This window comes from Haliaeetus leucocephalus, unplaced genomic scaffold (genome assembly GCF_000737465.1).
Source record: "Haliaeetus leucocephalus isolate CR32 unplaced genomic scaffold, Haliaeetus_leucocephalus-4.0 Scaffold262, whole genome shotgun sequence".
NCBI classification, from domain to species: Eukaryota; Metazoa; Chordata; class Aves; order Accipitriformes; family Accipitridae; genus Haliaeetus; species Haliaeetus leucocephalus.
In genome coordinates, this window is record NW_010972698.1 from 8,610,723 (window position 1) to 8,627,519 (window position 16,797).

General features: G+C 40.0%; 1 protein-coding gene across 1 annotated transcript in view; it reads right to left on the reverse strand.

The window, feature by feature from the left end:
• Window positions 1-5,080: 5,080 nt before the first annotated feature.
• Window positions 5,081-16,797, reverse strand: part of DCX (doublecortin) — a 75,002-nt gene continuing 63,285 nt past the window's right edge. The window contains exons 6-8 of the mRNA XM_010569034.1: window positions 7,760-7,854; window positions 7,206-7,208; window positions 5,081-5,137 (exon numbers count right to left, since the gene is read on the reverse strand). Of these exons, the coding sequence (XP_010567336.1) occupies window positions 5,081-5,137; window positions 7,206-7,208; window positions 7,760-7,854 (155 nt within the window). The remainder of the gene's footprint in view (window positions 5,138-7,205; window positions 7,209-7,759; window positions 7,855-16,797) is intronic.

Here is a 16,797-nt window from a genome sequence, read left to right on the forward strand (position 1 = left end):
CACCTCTATATAGCTTTTCTCTGGTTGTGGATTGTCTTAGCTTGAGGAGACACTTTCTGGACTAATTTTATACCTACTTTACTTGGCTATTTTTTCTTCCTTTCTCCAAAAATTATTCTGCCTCTACTATAGTAAAAGACAACTCTCCAATTGCCTTGAAAGGATGTGGTGTACCACTGAAGTCAATGACAAAATACACTCACGTGCTCTCACTGCAATAAAGGAGTCTCATACTGTAAAGTCCATACCGTGCCCCTGCAGAGAGGATGCAACTTCCAGGGATGGCTGTCACTGGAACAGCATCTGTGTAGGGGTTCAGCATGATATTACAGAGCAATTTCACAAGGTGTTCTGTGAAGCAGCAAAAAGACCAGCACTGACCTCAAAGGCATGAAAAAACAAATGCAAGGCATCCTAGAAAACGTCATCAGTATCCCTATGGATAAGGGCAAACTAACACTTTATGCCATTATTTCCTATTAAAAATGCCTGGGTGTAACATTGTTTTGCTGTTTGCCACAATTTTTGGTCCTACCTCCCTTTTTTCCCTTCAAAAATACTGTTCAAGCAAATGAGAGAGGAATAACAGCTAGACTGCATGTGTGATTTTTTGCATGCGTATGTGTGTGTTAGCTAAATGTGAAAGAGATGTGGCAGTTTTTTCTAAGCAGAATTATTTTTCTGTTGTCTATGAAGATAACACAATTAGTGTTTCTAGCTCCCAAGATTGTAAATAATGCGCAGATACAAGAAACACAGACAATGGTAGGCAAAAGCTATTTCCATCTCCCATTGCAGAGTGGACCAAGGTAAAATCCCATTACCAAACTCTTTCAAAATTACTTCGAGGTGTAGAGTCTTGGTTGCCTATTTAGCTGGTGGAACTGACCTAGCTCCAAATCTTATACTAGATGAGGCTTTAACCCAGAAACTTCAGGATTATAAATGCTTTACAAGTGACAGAAATCCTAAGACTGAAGATTTTGCTGCATTGCCCTGATCTTCTACAGTCAAGACCATCACTGGAATGTACAAATACTAAATACATCAGTCTATACTTGGAGGATTGCTCTAATTCCTTCCTAATGATTGTGTGTCTGAAACAGGTATTTTTACTGCATATGCAAATTTGCTAAAATATAATGGATACTGAATAAAGACAGATTTCAAAGAAACAAAGCCCTACTACTTTAAGAGTCTCTCCAACTTGCTTTTAAATACTTTATTGTTTTAAAACAATGTAGTCTTAGTGATTCAATTAGTCTCCAAAAACACTAAAGGCAGCCTCATGAGGCAAATTAGACAGGGTTTTTATAGCAGAATTAATATGGCAAATCCTCATATCCTGTGGAGTTTTATGTGCTTGTAAAAGTAGAAAAAAATATAAAAGGTAAACTCTGGAGTATATAGTGAAATTACTATCATCTGCTCCAGGATCTCATAGGGTCTGGAATTATTATAGTATATTGAAAGTAATTACTAATTCATTCCAGTTCAAGAAAGCTTTCTGACCAAACCCAAGCTTATCTCTTGTGAAAAATCAACAGGAGTAAAGCATGTGCTAAAAATTAAGCATGACTTTAAGTTCTTTCCTGAATCAGGGCTGTCCTTATATTTAAATGACTACGGTACGATGCTTGTGCATTGTTTCTCTTTGTATTAAAATCTATGTTAGGGATCCTACAAAGCCAAAGATAACTAGTTTTGAATGGAGGTAACATTCCACATGCATTTCTGTACAAGAACTCATGCAATATTGGCATTAATACAGACTCAACTATATGTTACAGCTGAAATACTCGCTGACTTCTCCTACTGCCCAGGCATTTCTACCTAGAAAATTGCTTTTTAAAACTTGGGAGTTTGACCTCATACCCTGTTTTCTTTGTGGCTGCTACTGGTTTGAATGGCTATTTTTCCCACTGAACAATTTTTTTTTTTTTTTCCTTCTTTTAGGCCTTTTCAAGGTGCCCCTAATTCCCTGAAGGAATTGTTGGGCTCAGCCCCACCCCAGGATGAGCCTCATGCAGACAAAACTCCACTCCCAAGGGAGCACTTGCAGGATCAGATTTTAGATGTGTCACTAGGTGCAGCTCAGGAAGAAGACCTCAGTGATTCCCTAGCACTCTCCACCAGGAAGAGCATCTTCAAATAACCAAACATGACTTGTGGCCAGAAGGAAAGGAACCACTTCTCAACAGCTACCTCAACAACCATCCATCCAAAGGGTCATTCACCCCTTGGGATCCTGCTTTATCTTATACAAAGTGAACTCATGGATACTGGACGAAAGTACAACTCGGACTCCTTTCCTACCACCATCAGCTCTAGCAGTTCAGTCTGCTTATGGCTATCAAAGATTTAGGTTTTCCTGGTGGATCTGGGGTGAGTGTCCTGTACTGAATAGCAAGAGAACCTAGATGTGATTTCATGGCTGGTCTCTGGGTTTAGCAGAGACTCAGAGGAAAGGTGGCAGGACACGGTAACCCTGACTATGAGAGGAATGGCCTGCGTCACTGAAGTGACAACACCTTTGACTGGAGTCCAAGTCCATCATCTCTTACAGGCAGGGTCCTGACTACTAGTCAGGATCCCTGGAAAAGCAGAGACCTGGGGAGGGACTCTGAGATTTCCACCAACAGAACAGAGGAGAGGGTAAAAGCACGTCAAATTATCTATCCAACTAAAGCTTTTACTAAGACAAAAGCTCTGATGAATAGTGTTGTTAGCATAACCATGGCCTTCGACATCCTTATGCTTAAAAAGTCCTATTTTTTCATGACCAGTATCTACAGTAGCACCCACAGGATTAAACAGCCAAAAATTAGCACCCATAACCAAATCTGCACCCAGAATACTTCAGCACCTTCTGTTAGAGGATCTGAAAGCACTTTACAAACGTTAAGCAACATTTGGCCTCACAACCCCCAGTGAGGTAGAACAGTATTGTCCCTGTAGGGACAGATAGGCAGATTGAGGCACAGGGTTACTAAGAGACCTGCTCCCATTCAGACACTAAATTTAGCAGTGCCAAGGGCTGAATGAAGGTGTCCTGACTACTATACCTACGCTTTGTCCACGCTACCATCCTTTCCCCACAAACCTTCAACATGAGCCCTTAGCCTTTGAACTAAAACCAGGATTCTATATACAATGGGTGAAACGATCATTTAGCAGTCACGTAGTCAGAGAGTTATTCAATTAAATGAAGTTATTTGTGGGAACGAATGATTTCTTGTGCAAAACTCTGGGTGTAAATGATCATGCACTAAGACTACTGGGTGCAAATTTGGTGCATGACAACTCTGACCCCTTGATAATTCCCAATCCTGGCCTCTCTCAGATTAATCTGTTTTTTTAAGTTGCATTATATGTATCATCACATGAACCTCTAAAGATGCAACCTGCACAGATTGTTTTATACCAGCAATGCAAGCAAACAAAATGTGGAGCGGCTTTGGGAACAACCCAGCATTTATGTAGCATCAAACATCACAACATTATAGTTCATTCTAATCACAAGGGGTTGCAAGGCAATAGGGAATAGGTATGAATGTTTAAACAAAGGCAAATAGAGCAACAAAGAAAGATTTGATTGCACAGATTTCATTTAGGTAAAGTTCTGTAATAATCAGTTTCATCGAAAGCTTATTCCTTGAGAAAGGGAGGCAATGCCAGCTAGCCTATGACAAAGCTTCAGCATAGTAAAAACCACCAGCCCTGCGTGAATAGATGAACTTTGCATTCTGTAGGAGTCATTACTGATTAATAAAAGCAAAAGATTTCTCTAAATACAGTAAGTTTGTTTTTGTCAGATAGAAGAGTTTCTTAAAATACTGGTTTTTGAACACCACAAAATTCCATTTGTTATATAAGTAGAGAATCTGGCCATAGTTAGGAATACTGAAGTGTAAAAAACCAAATACGTAGTCTTAAACATTACAAAAACTATCAAAACATTCAATATTTTGAATTGACCTTTTTTTTTCCCCCTACGAGTGTCTGTTTTGGCAGTGATGACAAGTTTTCTAAACTGAGTTGTTAGTACTGTTCTGCAGTTGTTGGTTGGTTTTTTTTGTACATTTTTCTGAATGTGTTTTTTAAACAAAAGAAAATTACCAGCTTTTATAAAAAAGAAGGAGCTTGAATCCTTACTCCCAAAACACAGATACAAGGTTTTCCTTTATAAAAAGTGTATTGATTTTTTGCTATAAAAAGTGACCTATAGGGTGTCAAACCTGAAAACAAATTTTCACAGTGTTTTCAGTGTTGGCTGTTCACAAGGCATTACTGTTACAAACAGAGATAGAGAGATACCATAGGGTAGGTATAAAAATTTGTTACCAGCTAGCAGTATCTTTGGATCATATGTGAAAGGTGTTCCACTCCAGATAACTCAGCTGACTTACACTTTTTTTACTTAATCATTAAAAAAAAAAAAAAATCCCAATATTTGAATCACTATCGTACTAACCTTACTTAGCATCTTAAGCAACGATTCCTAATCTCATCCAAGCTTCTGCTGGCATATTAAGCATCAAACTAGTAAGTCATTTCCCTTCCTGCCCTCCAACAATAAAAACAATACTAGTTAGTATGCAGGTGCTAAAATCAGGGCTGCAAATGAGGAGCAGGTGAGCTGGCAAACATTGGCAGTTTGGACAGGTGGAGAGTATCATTTGCTCTACTTGAGCTTGCAAATTGGTCAGCAAGCAATCCATTTGCACACTTCCAGGGGGAGCTACTTTACTATCACTAGGAAAATTACATAGTTGCAGCAGAAGAAGAAATAATAGAAGAAAATGGGAAACGGACAGGATCATTGGCATATTGGCCCCAAATTTCTCGCAATGTCCATTTTGCATCCCTATAACTCAGAAGAATGGTATCCCTCTATCTCTATAGACTGGTAGGTGTTGATTTGTGGCACGAAGGATAAATCACAGAAAAAAAATGACATATAACTGTGTGTCCTTTGTCTGATTTGAAAGCACCAGTCACCTATCTGCTTATTTTGGCAGAAGTACTCTACTGTATCTTAAACATAGCTTGCAATATGGACATTTAGCTTCGTGTCGCTTTACATGGAATCTCCCAGGGAATCAGAGTCATCCAAAGACAGAGGCAGATACAAGTCCTGTAGGAAGAAAGAAGAAAATGTTAACTCATACAATCAGCTTCCACCTTTGGTCATGTGTAAGGCAGCAGTTGAATGGTCTAGCTCTGTGCAGTTCACAGGGACAGCATGGAAAACCCATGCACTGGTTACTGAATGGGCTGACCAGTTGTCCAGGTAGTTCAAGGCTAAATCAAGGCAGGTTACTTGCACAGTGGAGCAAGAGAATCTTGGTACCAGAAGAAAGATGACTGTTCGGTGATAAGTTTGAGAAGTATTTTTTTACCGCTTCCGGATCAATGTGTCCATTATAGCACATGCATGAAAAAGGAGGACCTTTCCTTAAACAGATCTCTTTGAACCTGTCCACAATGAAGTCTTACCTTGATTTGACAGCTACCCTTAGAACAAATCTCTAGGAAAATCACATTCCATGATTTATTCTTTAAGTCATTTCTGATGAATTAAAAGGGTTAAGAAAATAATCTCAAGTTTATTATTTGGATCAAATGCTGAATGTAAAGCTCTTCCAGGGTGCCTTTCTGGGGAAACCATCTTATTCCAATTCCTTAAAGTTCTGCATGGAACTAGGTACACAAACTGGCTCAAGGGCTAAAGCTTTTCTTGGACCTTTTTGAACTCTGACCCACACACAGGTACTAACTGTGAGCAAAATGAAGAAAAGCCTAAATACACAAAGGAAATTCACAACAGTCTTGATAGAAGAAGAGGTAGAATAGGACTTTGTGGTGAACTCAACCTAAGCATTTATCATTGGAGCTTTAGGGGAAAAAAAGAAAAGTTATTACATCATAAGCAGGAAATTGCTCCTCGGAGAAAGACAATGATGCATGAATATTCCGGTATCCTAAAATGCTACATTCGTGTTTGCTGATTGGCTTAAGTTAGTGGAGAAACTCATAGATGTATTGGCTTTGCCCTCAGCAGTCACCATCTATTACAAATGTTCTAGGGGCTTCACTGGAAAGGTCATAAATCAGCCAGCTGAAAACATACATAAAACATTAAAGGTGGTAAGTTTTACTTGTCTTTACCAGGAAGCAAATCCTCATCTCCAAAGTCCTAAATGAGATAGTGTTTGGAAAGTATTTTAGGTCCTTGATGGCTGAAGAAAAGGATGCAGTTTACAGCATTACTTTTGCTGAAATACACACAAGCAATTGTTGAATTCAGACTATGGGCCAGATCCTGTTCTCAATTATAAATTAATAATAAATCTGGACCCATTGTGTTAAAATTGGTGCGTTTCCTCAGACTTAGACTGAGCAGCTGAGATCAGCATGAAGTCCTCAGGAAAACATAGATTTCATTTGGATTCAAGCTATACCTTTGTTAAAGAAAGTCAGATAAAGCTGAGTAACTACAGCTTCTCCATATGTTGGCAATATTTTAAAGATCTGATTTTTGAGAAGCTGAAAGTCCACCTCAGGCTCTCCCAGTACCATTCAACCCCATGTCCAAAGGTCTGCAATCCAAAATCTTACATGGTAGAGGTATAATCCAAAGCCCATTGGACTTCTGGGCATTATTCCCATTGACTTCTCTGTGCTTTGTTCCACCATCATAACAACTGTAGTCCAGCTGCTGCTGCTACCACTCCTCACTTTGAGAAAAACCATAATCCTCAAACAAAATGAGTTCAACCCATGCAATCTATACCACAGTGGGTTACGTGTGGCTGGCTGACTGCAAAACCTCAACACTCTCAGAATTTTTTAATTACTCTGCCAGAATTTCAAGTCAATGCTTTCAAAGTCATACTTGGGCTGAGAGGTACATTCTGATTACTAAACAGAAATCCCACTGACCTCCTCTCACACTTAGATTCATGTCCAAATTCCAATTTCCATATCCAGTAAAGACTGTTGGAAGCAACACTGTGGCTATTGCAGAAATGAGAAAGCCCATGGAAATGCCAATCTGGACTCAGCGCAGAGTGGCATTGAATAACAGGAACATAAAAAGCTGTGACTGCTACTATACCTTTTAAATAAATCAATACATGAATTATCTATGAGCTGGCACAGGTTTACTGATCTCTACTAGGATGCCTTGCTACCTGTTAGACAACCTGTTTGTTACCAGGAAAAACAGCTACCGTACCAGAGCACAATTATTACACCAAATGTAAAAAATCACTTATTTCCTGTAAAACAGAGGATGGCCTTAAATAATTAAAAAAAAAAAATCCTTGAGAAGCATCACTAAAGTGATGTCTTAGAGCTTCAGTAACATTTGCATTTCTTCTGCTGTTTAATGGACCAGATTTGCCAACACTTAAGGCTTTTCAAGGGAGGATTTATATGAAGATCATATCCATCAATAACTTGTGAACGTTTTCAAATAGTGATACAAGCTCAGGGTTAAGTTATCTGTTCTGATCCATATGGATGATCTCCAGCACACAGTAATAACTCCAGTGGAAGAAACAGGCCAATGATTTGTTATTCACCATCTTGCTAGAGCTCGAACTGACAACCCTTTTAGGTAATGGGCCAAATTCTCCACTGTTTCAACATAAGGAGTTGTGCTTCCACAGAATATGGCCATGACTTAAATGTCATACAAATCTGAGTAGACTAAGGAAGAAACAGATGTAGTAAGGTATAAGAAACATAATACCTTGTGCTTACGGAGGCTCCCTGGGCTGGTAGGTGTGGAGATTGGGGACTGCTTTGATTTGGGTGTAGACAGCTGACTGCTTGAGGTCCCATTTGCTGTCAGAAAACAAGACAGAAGCTAGCAGTCAGATAAGCAAGAGGAAGATCTTTCTCCTTTGGGGAGATGGAAGGTATCCAAACATTCAACACAGAAAAGCTATAGATTATTTATGTTAGGCAGGAGAAAAAACCCAAGTGAACACCATGGCTATGCATCCAACTTAAGGTGTTCAGCTGTTCAGGATAATAGACTGTAAAATACAGTGAAATACAAAATATATTGAAGGACCAATATTTTACATTACAAATATTCACCAAATTGATCCAAAGTATACATCCCCAGAAAAACAGGAAGATAATTTCTATGTTCTCAAACAGTTTAACACAATTGAAACCACATGGCGTTTAAGGGCTTGAGTGGCTGCAGATATCCTGGGTCCTACACAAGAAATGTTAGATGTCAAATATTCACATTACAAATTAGACAAACAGCTGCCTGGAATGCCCTGGATGTAGGTAGCTGTGGCTGGGATTAAATGACCAAAAGAGCCCTCCTGAAGCCCTGGTGTAAGCCCAGGGTGGCATGTCCCTGTCCATGTCTCTGGGGAGAGGCCAGAGGTGGCTCTCCTCTTCCTCCACTGCCTGCACCAGAGAAGTGAACGCGGTCCATCAGGAAGAGGAACAGGAGAATCACATCAAGCGACAATCCTCTTGCAAAGATCAAAATCTGGCTTTTTGGGTTGCTTTGTTTGTTCCCGTTGCTTTGAAGAAAACATAGCTATTCTCCATTTAAAAAAATATGATCCATTTAAACCAAACAGCTTTTGGAAGGGTTCACTGAGGCCTTTACAGACCTGGCTTTCAGTTAAAGTGAAGGGCCCTGGGTCTATGTCAGGGCAAGGTATTTATTGGACACATTTATTGGACTAAAAAGGAATCAAAGTAAATAGCATATTATGCAGAAAAATGAAGGAAAACAAAATAGAGTAAGGAAAAATTAGCCTTTTCCTACCACTGATGTTCTTTGAAGTAAGCTAACGTCTTTGATAATTGCCAGGTGCCACAATACATATTTCATAAGGACATACTTATGCATAGTGAACTTGGTCATTCATAGGTTGTGTATCAACTCCAGGGATACAGACCCTCTTGTTACCAGGGGTTGTAAACACATAGCTCCATCAGCACAAGCAGCATTACTTGAGGGAAGGAAATTCAAACTCATGCTGGCTCTGTCCAAGTATATTATCTTTTCTGGCCTTCTCTTTTTGCAATCCAAGCAGCAGCAAGCTGGAGGCCTTATGAGCATTAAACTACATAGCCCAGTCAAGTCTACAGAAAGTGACATTTCCAAAACCTACTCCAGATGTTAACATATTCAGCACAAGCCATAAAACTAAACCCCAAGTATTTTGATTGTCATTTCCTTAAATGGCAATAGTGTTGCCAGCCCTCCAGATAACTGTACAAATCCCTACCCCTCTTAAAGAAAGCGTTTTTAATTGTGTTGATGTTTCACACAGAGAGAGAAAGACAAGCATATAATGATGCAGGCTTGTTGTCCTGCTCTCTAAGTGCCCAGTATCTCTCTATACCATTACTCTAACTGTAAAGGCACGCGCACAGGAGGATGGATGATTTCAGCATATGGGACTTATGCTTTCAATTGTAATAGCTGAATATGCAAATCTGTTACGTAAAATTAAACAAGTACTTGAGTGTCTGGAGGAGACCTAAGAAATGTATAAAGTATCATACAGTAAGATGAAGAAGGTGCGTGAGTGTTGTATTTTCAACAGCAAAACCAGCATAACTCTTGCTTCAATGCCTAAGACAGCTTCATTCCTCTTCTCTGTTATCTTCTTGTGAGAAAGAGGGGGGCAGTTAAGGTTTGTTATCACTGGCCCAAATGTAGAGGTCATACATGTGAATTCAAGTAAGTGTAAAGAAACATGTGCTCTAAGCCACAGGACAAAGGAGGAGCTGCTGGCATGTTAAAGCAGCTCAGACTTAACAGATTCATGGTGATGTGGGCCCTCTGTCTTCATATCCATCATTTCTATGCAGAAGGCACTATTGGGAAAGAGGGGGCTATTCATCACAGACAGCTTTTTCCCCGTTACAAATGCACCTCGCTGAGGAAATAGGTATTTCTTAAAAGGTGGTAGAAATAATGATCTATAGATAATCGGGGAACAGAGTGACCCTTCACCTCCCCATTCTACTCAGACCATTCTTTATTGGTGGGGGGAAAAAACTAGTTATGGAAACCCAGAAACTATTACACACGGATCCCTGCACTGTGACATGCCACTCTTCACTTTGCTCCAGTTCTACAAAGTAAGTGAGCTGCCCTTGAGGTTGGTGGGAAAAAAAGTAGAGTTCACTAACTATATGCCACATAATGAAGGCAATTCAGAAAAAAAGAACTTGGATCTCTTTTATGTTTTTTTTCACCAAGTGACTTTGGGTTTTTTATTAAAGAAAATGTGGGGCACAATAGTACTAATATAATCTGTATTAGCTAGAATCCATCTCTAATTTCTAAAGTGCCTCTTTCTTTCTTTATTTCCAATTGTCAGTGATCCTGAGGCAGGAAGTAATCCTTCCTAAGATGAAGAATGACACTTAACAACTCTATAAAGAACCCTAATTTCCCTTCCACAAACAGGAAGACTAGAACGGCTAACAGTCAGTGTGCAGCAAATAGATGTAATTGCTGCAGGGAAGGACAGAAATTCCCTAATACAATGAGACTTCTAAGTGCTACAGCAGGGATGTTAATATTTTATGAGCACCAACGAAAAAACAGATGTGACATCCAAATCAGAAATCCAATGAGACGGATATATATCACTACGAATACTCACAAAGAATTTTGCAGCAGGAGCAGCAACTAAGAAGCCCAGTTTAATTTTCTATATATCTGCTAATGAAGAATAGTGTTCATAATCAAACTTGCATGCATTTCTTTTGAACTCAAATGCAAGAAAATAAGAGGCAAAGAGCAGATCCCAGGTGGTGTATAACGCTGCTGCTCCACTAAAATCTGCTGATGACTTATGATAGCTAAGGATTTCACATAAGCTTGACTATTGGAAACCATTCTTTATAAGCAGCTTTCATTTGAATTCATTTGGGTTTTTTCCCCCACATTATTGTCTGTGTTTTACGTCTTAATTATGGCATTGTATTTGCTTTGCAACCTCAATTTACCTTAAAGCCCCTTTGTGCATATGACACATCCTTTAATTGCATGTACACATGCACTGCCTTTTTTCATAGGATCCTTACCTCCTTCAGTGCACAAGACAATTTATACTCAGGAGATAAATCAGGCTTGTCCAGCAAGTGAGAGGGAGGATGGAGAATATAGCATCACGTCATGTCATGTCTGAGATGGCTATGAGAGATCCAGGTGAACTGAATTCTCTGCCTGTTTCTCCCACAGATATTTTAGCCAAACTTCTCTCATGCAATAGTTCCTTGAGTGTTGCTGAGGTTTGCTTGGATGACTGGGACTCTGGACCTGAATTTCCAGCAATGATAAGCACTAAGACCTGTAAATGAGGTGAGTGAGGTCCATGTTTTCAACTCACATTTCTATCTATGAACAGAATTGGAAACAGCAGGGCCCAAGGATCACAGTGAGTGCTCAAAATGTGTGCAGATATCTCTTTTTCTATCAATTTGTAAAATAATCCTTGCTCCATTGGGGTTCCCGGGGTTCTGCAGATGCGTTCCTGGTTTGAGGAGCACATGCTTGTACATCACAAGAGGGAGAGAAAGAACCATGAAACAGATGGATAGTTTTGTCTCCAGGTCAGGGTTTGAAGTGTCACCAAGAAAATAAAGAGAGGCAACAGCCAGAACAAAGACAGCATAAAGCAAATGTAGAAATAGCAGCTCATTTAGTGAGCACAAGCCATCCTGCCCTCCAGGACAAGAAGCCTGTGGGAAAAATAAAGACTCCATTGTAGCGTTAATCCAGGAGTGGAAGAATTCAGATTGCACAGGCATCCTTTGCTCAGGCACCTCCTAACTTCCAAGCACTCAGCTCTGCAGTGTTGGCACCCTTTCCTCATCACGTTTTGTGAGGGTGATCTCTCCACTGGATGCGTACGGTGGATTGTCAGCTAGCAGAACGTAAGTAAGCGCAAGTGGGATAACAAGCTGCTCTATCTTGTGTGCAATCCAAAAGACATCTGCTGCCTTTTTAACACATTCATATATAATGACCCTGGGGAGCCAGATCTGCAGTCAGGACAGACTGACGTTCTGTATCTGTTTTGCTAATTGCTGCTGGCTTGTGAATATGCTTTTGTCCCTCTATCCAAACCCTTCCATTAGAGGACTGAGAAATTAAAGTCCTGCAGCAGTGCCTCATTCCCGTTCATAGCCCCGTTCACAGGCTTCCTGCACCAAATCAAGGCAAGGCTGGGGGAAGACATTTTCAAATTTCAGCTCAGGTACCTGTGGCTCTGTACTGCGAAGGACTAAGATCATGCTGGTTTTAAAAATCATAAACTCTCCTATCACAGCACATGTATCTATACAACTGAACCCTTGTTTGTTATGTGCATTTCTGTAAGAAAAATTTGTATTTTCATAACAAAGAAGTAATGGCAAATGACATCATTATCTTCTACCCTGTATTTCTCCCCTGAGATTTAGCTCTGTCTTTTGTTTGGTTTTACTTCTTACTGGAGTGATCTGTTAAAGAAATTTTGCCAAACGTCATGCTGACCCTACCCCATTTAAATCTCATGGACTATAGCAGCAGCACAGGGACTTATCTCCTTATGCCCAGTTTTCCTTTGTCATGTTAGGAGAAGGAATTGGATGGTATACTGCAGGTATAGTTTATATATACTATACACTATAGTTTAGTCTGGATTTTATTGCTCTAAGCTATGTAATTTAGCAAAGCTGACTTCATAGAAAGAAAGACAGGAGCTAGAAATAACCATAGAAGCTTTGTAACTCCAATTCTGTGCTTTAAATTGGGATCAGATGCATTTGGGTCATGCCCAATAGAGATCTTATTTTTTAAAAGCACCAAGTCTGACAGGGACTCACAGGCTCCCTAGGAGACCTGCTTCAGTGACTAAGATGCTTAAAATTGAAAAGTGTTCCTAATATTTGATCTATATATCCCGTATTAAAGGTTAAACCAATGTCCTGTCCTCTTTTTAATACTTCGAATGCATTTGAAGAGTGTTAAATTGTCCCTTCTCAAACTTCCTCTTTTCTATGCTGAATCAGTCCATTTCATTCAACCTTTCCTCCCAAAGTTTCTGAACCCTAGGAAATTTCTTCTGGATTTTCTCTAGTTTGCCTTTGTCTTTCTTTGCATATTCAGTCCATACTAAAACACAACAACCCAAGCTCAACTAAGGCAGGATAGAGACACCAATCCCTTCCAGTCTCAATTCACATCTGATATGTGAGAAACTAGTTCAGGTCTACTAGGTAACATTTGGGAGACAGAGAAGAGAAAGGCACTTGGATACATTCTTGTAGAGGGAGAAGTAAAATCCTGCTGTATTTTGCTAATGGCACCTTGCTGAAAGCAACATGTTGGGAGAGTTCAGTGGAGGATATAGATGAACGATTGCATCACAGCTCCCGCACCAGAGAGATAGGAAACTAAAGGATATATTGGAAGCCCAGTGGGAACTGCTGGCAAAGCAGCCAAGGCCTTCCATTCAAACTGAACCAGGAGGTGAAAACAGCCCCATGATGGAATGATCAGCACAGTGGCGGGAGGAACAGCTGGATCAACACAGAAGTACACTGGCATTGCTGAGAAGGTATATATATGGGTTGGGGGTTAATGAGAGAAGGAAGAAAGGATTCCCCTTGGGAATATAAGGACCGTGGTCTGTTACCATCTGCTTATAGCAAGACACTTCTTCATTCTTCATTCATTCTTTTCATATTCATTTAAAGGACTGTATGGTAAATAAAGAGATAAAAGTGCCATGCCAAGAAAACAGTGTTTAACATGTTTCTGTGGATTAGCTACCTCATTTTTTGAATATCCTTGGAGCTGAAGGTCTCTGGCTGCCTAGAGGGAATTGAGCTTTTCACAGCGAGGCCATGACACATCTAGGCAGGAGGCAAATTACCTCCGGCAGAAGGTAGCAATTCAACCAGTGACCTCAAATCACTGCAGCTGGGAACTGGCACTCTGTGCAGTTGCACTTCTGTGCACAGCCTTTTGTCCTGACGTTTTTTAACAAAGTAGTTTGTTTACGTGTTCGTTGTTGCTCCATGTTAATCCTTGTTATTTTGGAATGGGAGCTGACCACTTACTTAGGTGGCACACTACCAGGACTGCTGTAACAGCACAATCAAAGAATACATTACAGTTCACATCTAGCTGGTGATAGGAACAATTAAATGGCTTAGAAGCTGCTTCCTTTTCAGTGCTAGATTTACAGACTTGCTACATATATTTCCTTCTGTATTCTGCTGTCGTTCTGACTCAGAGGTGGCCCCAGAGACCACAGTCAGGAACAAAGCTTTGGGTGCCATCAGGGGAAACTGGATTCCAGCTTGTAGCACACTCTCTCTGTGGCTCTTCCAGAAAGCTAGTTATACCTGGATCTATGTTTCTTATTGAGAAGTAGATCACTAAATCCATAGCCAAAACCAGAAGGAGCAAAGGGTATCAAAGATGAATGGAGATCACCTGGCACAGAAGGCAGATCCCTATATAGAAAGCTTCCAGGCTAATAAATCAGCTCAAATGGGAATCTACACAGTCTGTGATGATGGCTAACATGGCATCAGGCCACACAGTTGTATTCATTCACCTGCATAACCTGACAGTTTACTGCGGCAGGATTGAATGTGTTAGAGAGCCTGCAGGTTGCTGGAGCAGTCTCTGATCCACGGGAGTGTAGGTGGTGGCCTTGCTAGAGTGTGGCTTGCCTCTCTTGGAAGGTCTGGAGCACATGCTGCATTCACTCTGCTGCTGGAGATATCTTTTGTCTTTGGCAATCTGTGAGACAATAGCTTTGGTTTTAGCAATATTATTCTCCAAATGCTTTCAGAATACACAAAAAGCCCCAAATAAAGAGCCTCGAAGCTCTTTCCTGTGCATGATTCCATGGGTAGGTTACAGAGCTCTGTATACAGACTGGTTATCACTGTCTTGGATGATCCATTGGGAAAGAAGGCATGAACAGCTTAAATAATGTACTCAAAGCCACGGAATGAGTCAGTGGAGGAGACTGGAATAAAACGCAAGTCCTCAGGTACTCCAGCCTGTGTGGAGGATAGCAGCTGCTTGGGCACAAAGCATTTCCACAGCTTTGAATAAGAAGTGTTTTATTTATGTTGACACATAAGATCAGAAGCGTTCCTACAGTGAGTGGAAGGGAAAACGGATGCAATGTTTGCATGCTGTCAACATTACATCCTCAGAATTAGCACTAGCAAGCTCTGCTGAAGCAGTTTTTTCTGCTCTCTCTGTGCTGTAACAGTTGACTTACTACTTTTGTCCACTACCTGCTGGCAGCATCGAAGGTCTTGCCAAGGAGTGAGACACAGTTGTGCATGCACCATCTGCTTTAAGCCTTAGCTGCCTCTGTGGGCAATGCATGTGGACCACTGTCCACACATCAATCCACTGCATTCTCATTTTTGCTGTTGATAAATAATATATACCATTTTCCCATATGCATTAACAGGGAAATGGAAAAATTAGGATGAGAAATGGAAGAAGATAACACCCTTTTCTGTAACTATGGTGTGCTTGTAATGAGGAGGGTTCAGACTTCTTTCACTTAAGCAGCATGGAGATTTACTTCAGAATCTGCATTTACATCAGTGCCCAGATATGTCACAAGGGCCTTTGAGACTATGGTGGAAAAAATGATACAGAAACCTACATGGAAAAGAACTGAAAAGAACAGAAACTAACAACATAGAATCAAGGAAACTCCAACTTCTGATATAACAACCATAGCAGAATGAAAGACAGCAAAGACAAAAGGTACAAATGGGTAGGAGATCAAATGCATAGCAAAAATATTTAATATCCTTGAAATAAAACTGCTTTTAAATCATTTCACAAATGAAACAGGTGAGAATTATGAAAAAAAAAAGGGTCAGATCATCTTTTATTAATCAGGCTTCATTCAGCATTCCTTGCCTTTTTAATGTGATAACTTCAAAATCCAGCTAAATGTAAATATTGACTCTTAAGCAATGTGTAAACCTCTTACTTTATTACAAATTCAAGGGACAAGAACATGAGATGGTATTCTTTTTTCTCTCTGTCCTGAGAAAACAACGGTCTTTGATTACCTTTCCAGCACTGAAAGAGTTCAGTCTTTTTTCATTCTCATTAAGCAGGACAGGCTGCCATTTTTTTCTGTATTGAAATCACAGGAAAGTACGAAAGACCCTTGTCTAGATGGATTAAAGAAACCTGATTTGTCCTTCATTACTGGCCTTAACTCCAGGAGCTGGCTATTGTTCAGCATTTCTGGTTATTTTAATCTCCTTCTGAAAGGCTTTACTAACTGTGTTCATTAAACTTCATCAGATGACTCACCATTTTGTCCCTGTGAGTCATTCAATCAGTTAAAATCAGGAACACAATAGTTGCCATTTCACATTAGACTATATGTTCATGCAATAAGTCTAGTTCTGATGGTATTTAGCACCTGATGCTTATGGAGAGGGTTTAAATGCTGTTTCACAACTGATGCATGAGCTGACTACCAGATCAGTGAATGCGAGTTGTTTGGTTTTTTTTTGGGGGGGTTTTTTTAAATGAACATATTTTCCATCATGCTTTCAAAGTACCTACGCAACCTTACCACGCATTTGGGACTGTAAAAGCTTTTTAGATTACGGCAAGCCTGGAATCTTGAAGGAAAACTCTATGAATGAAGAATCACCTTAGAGAGAAATAACTTTTTAAAAATCACAGTCTTGGCATGTACCAACCAATTTCACATTGTCTCTTTAAGTAGCTGAAGA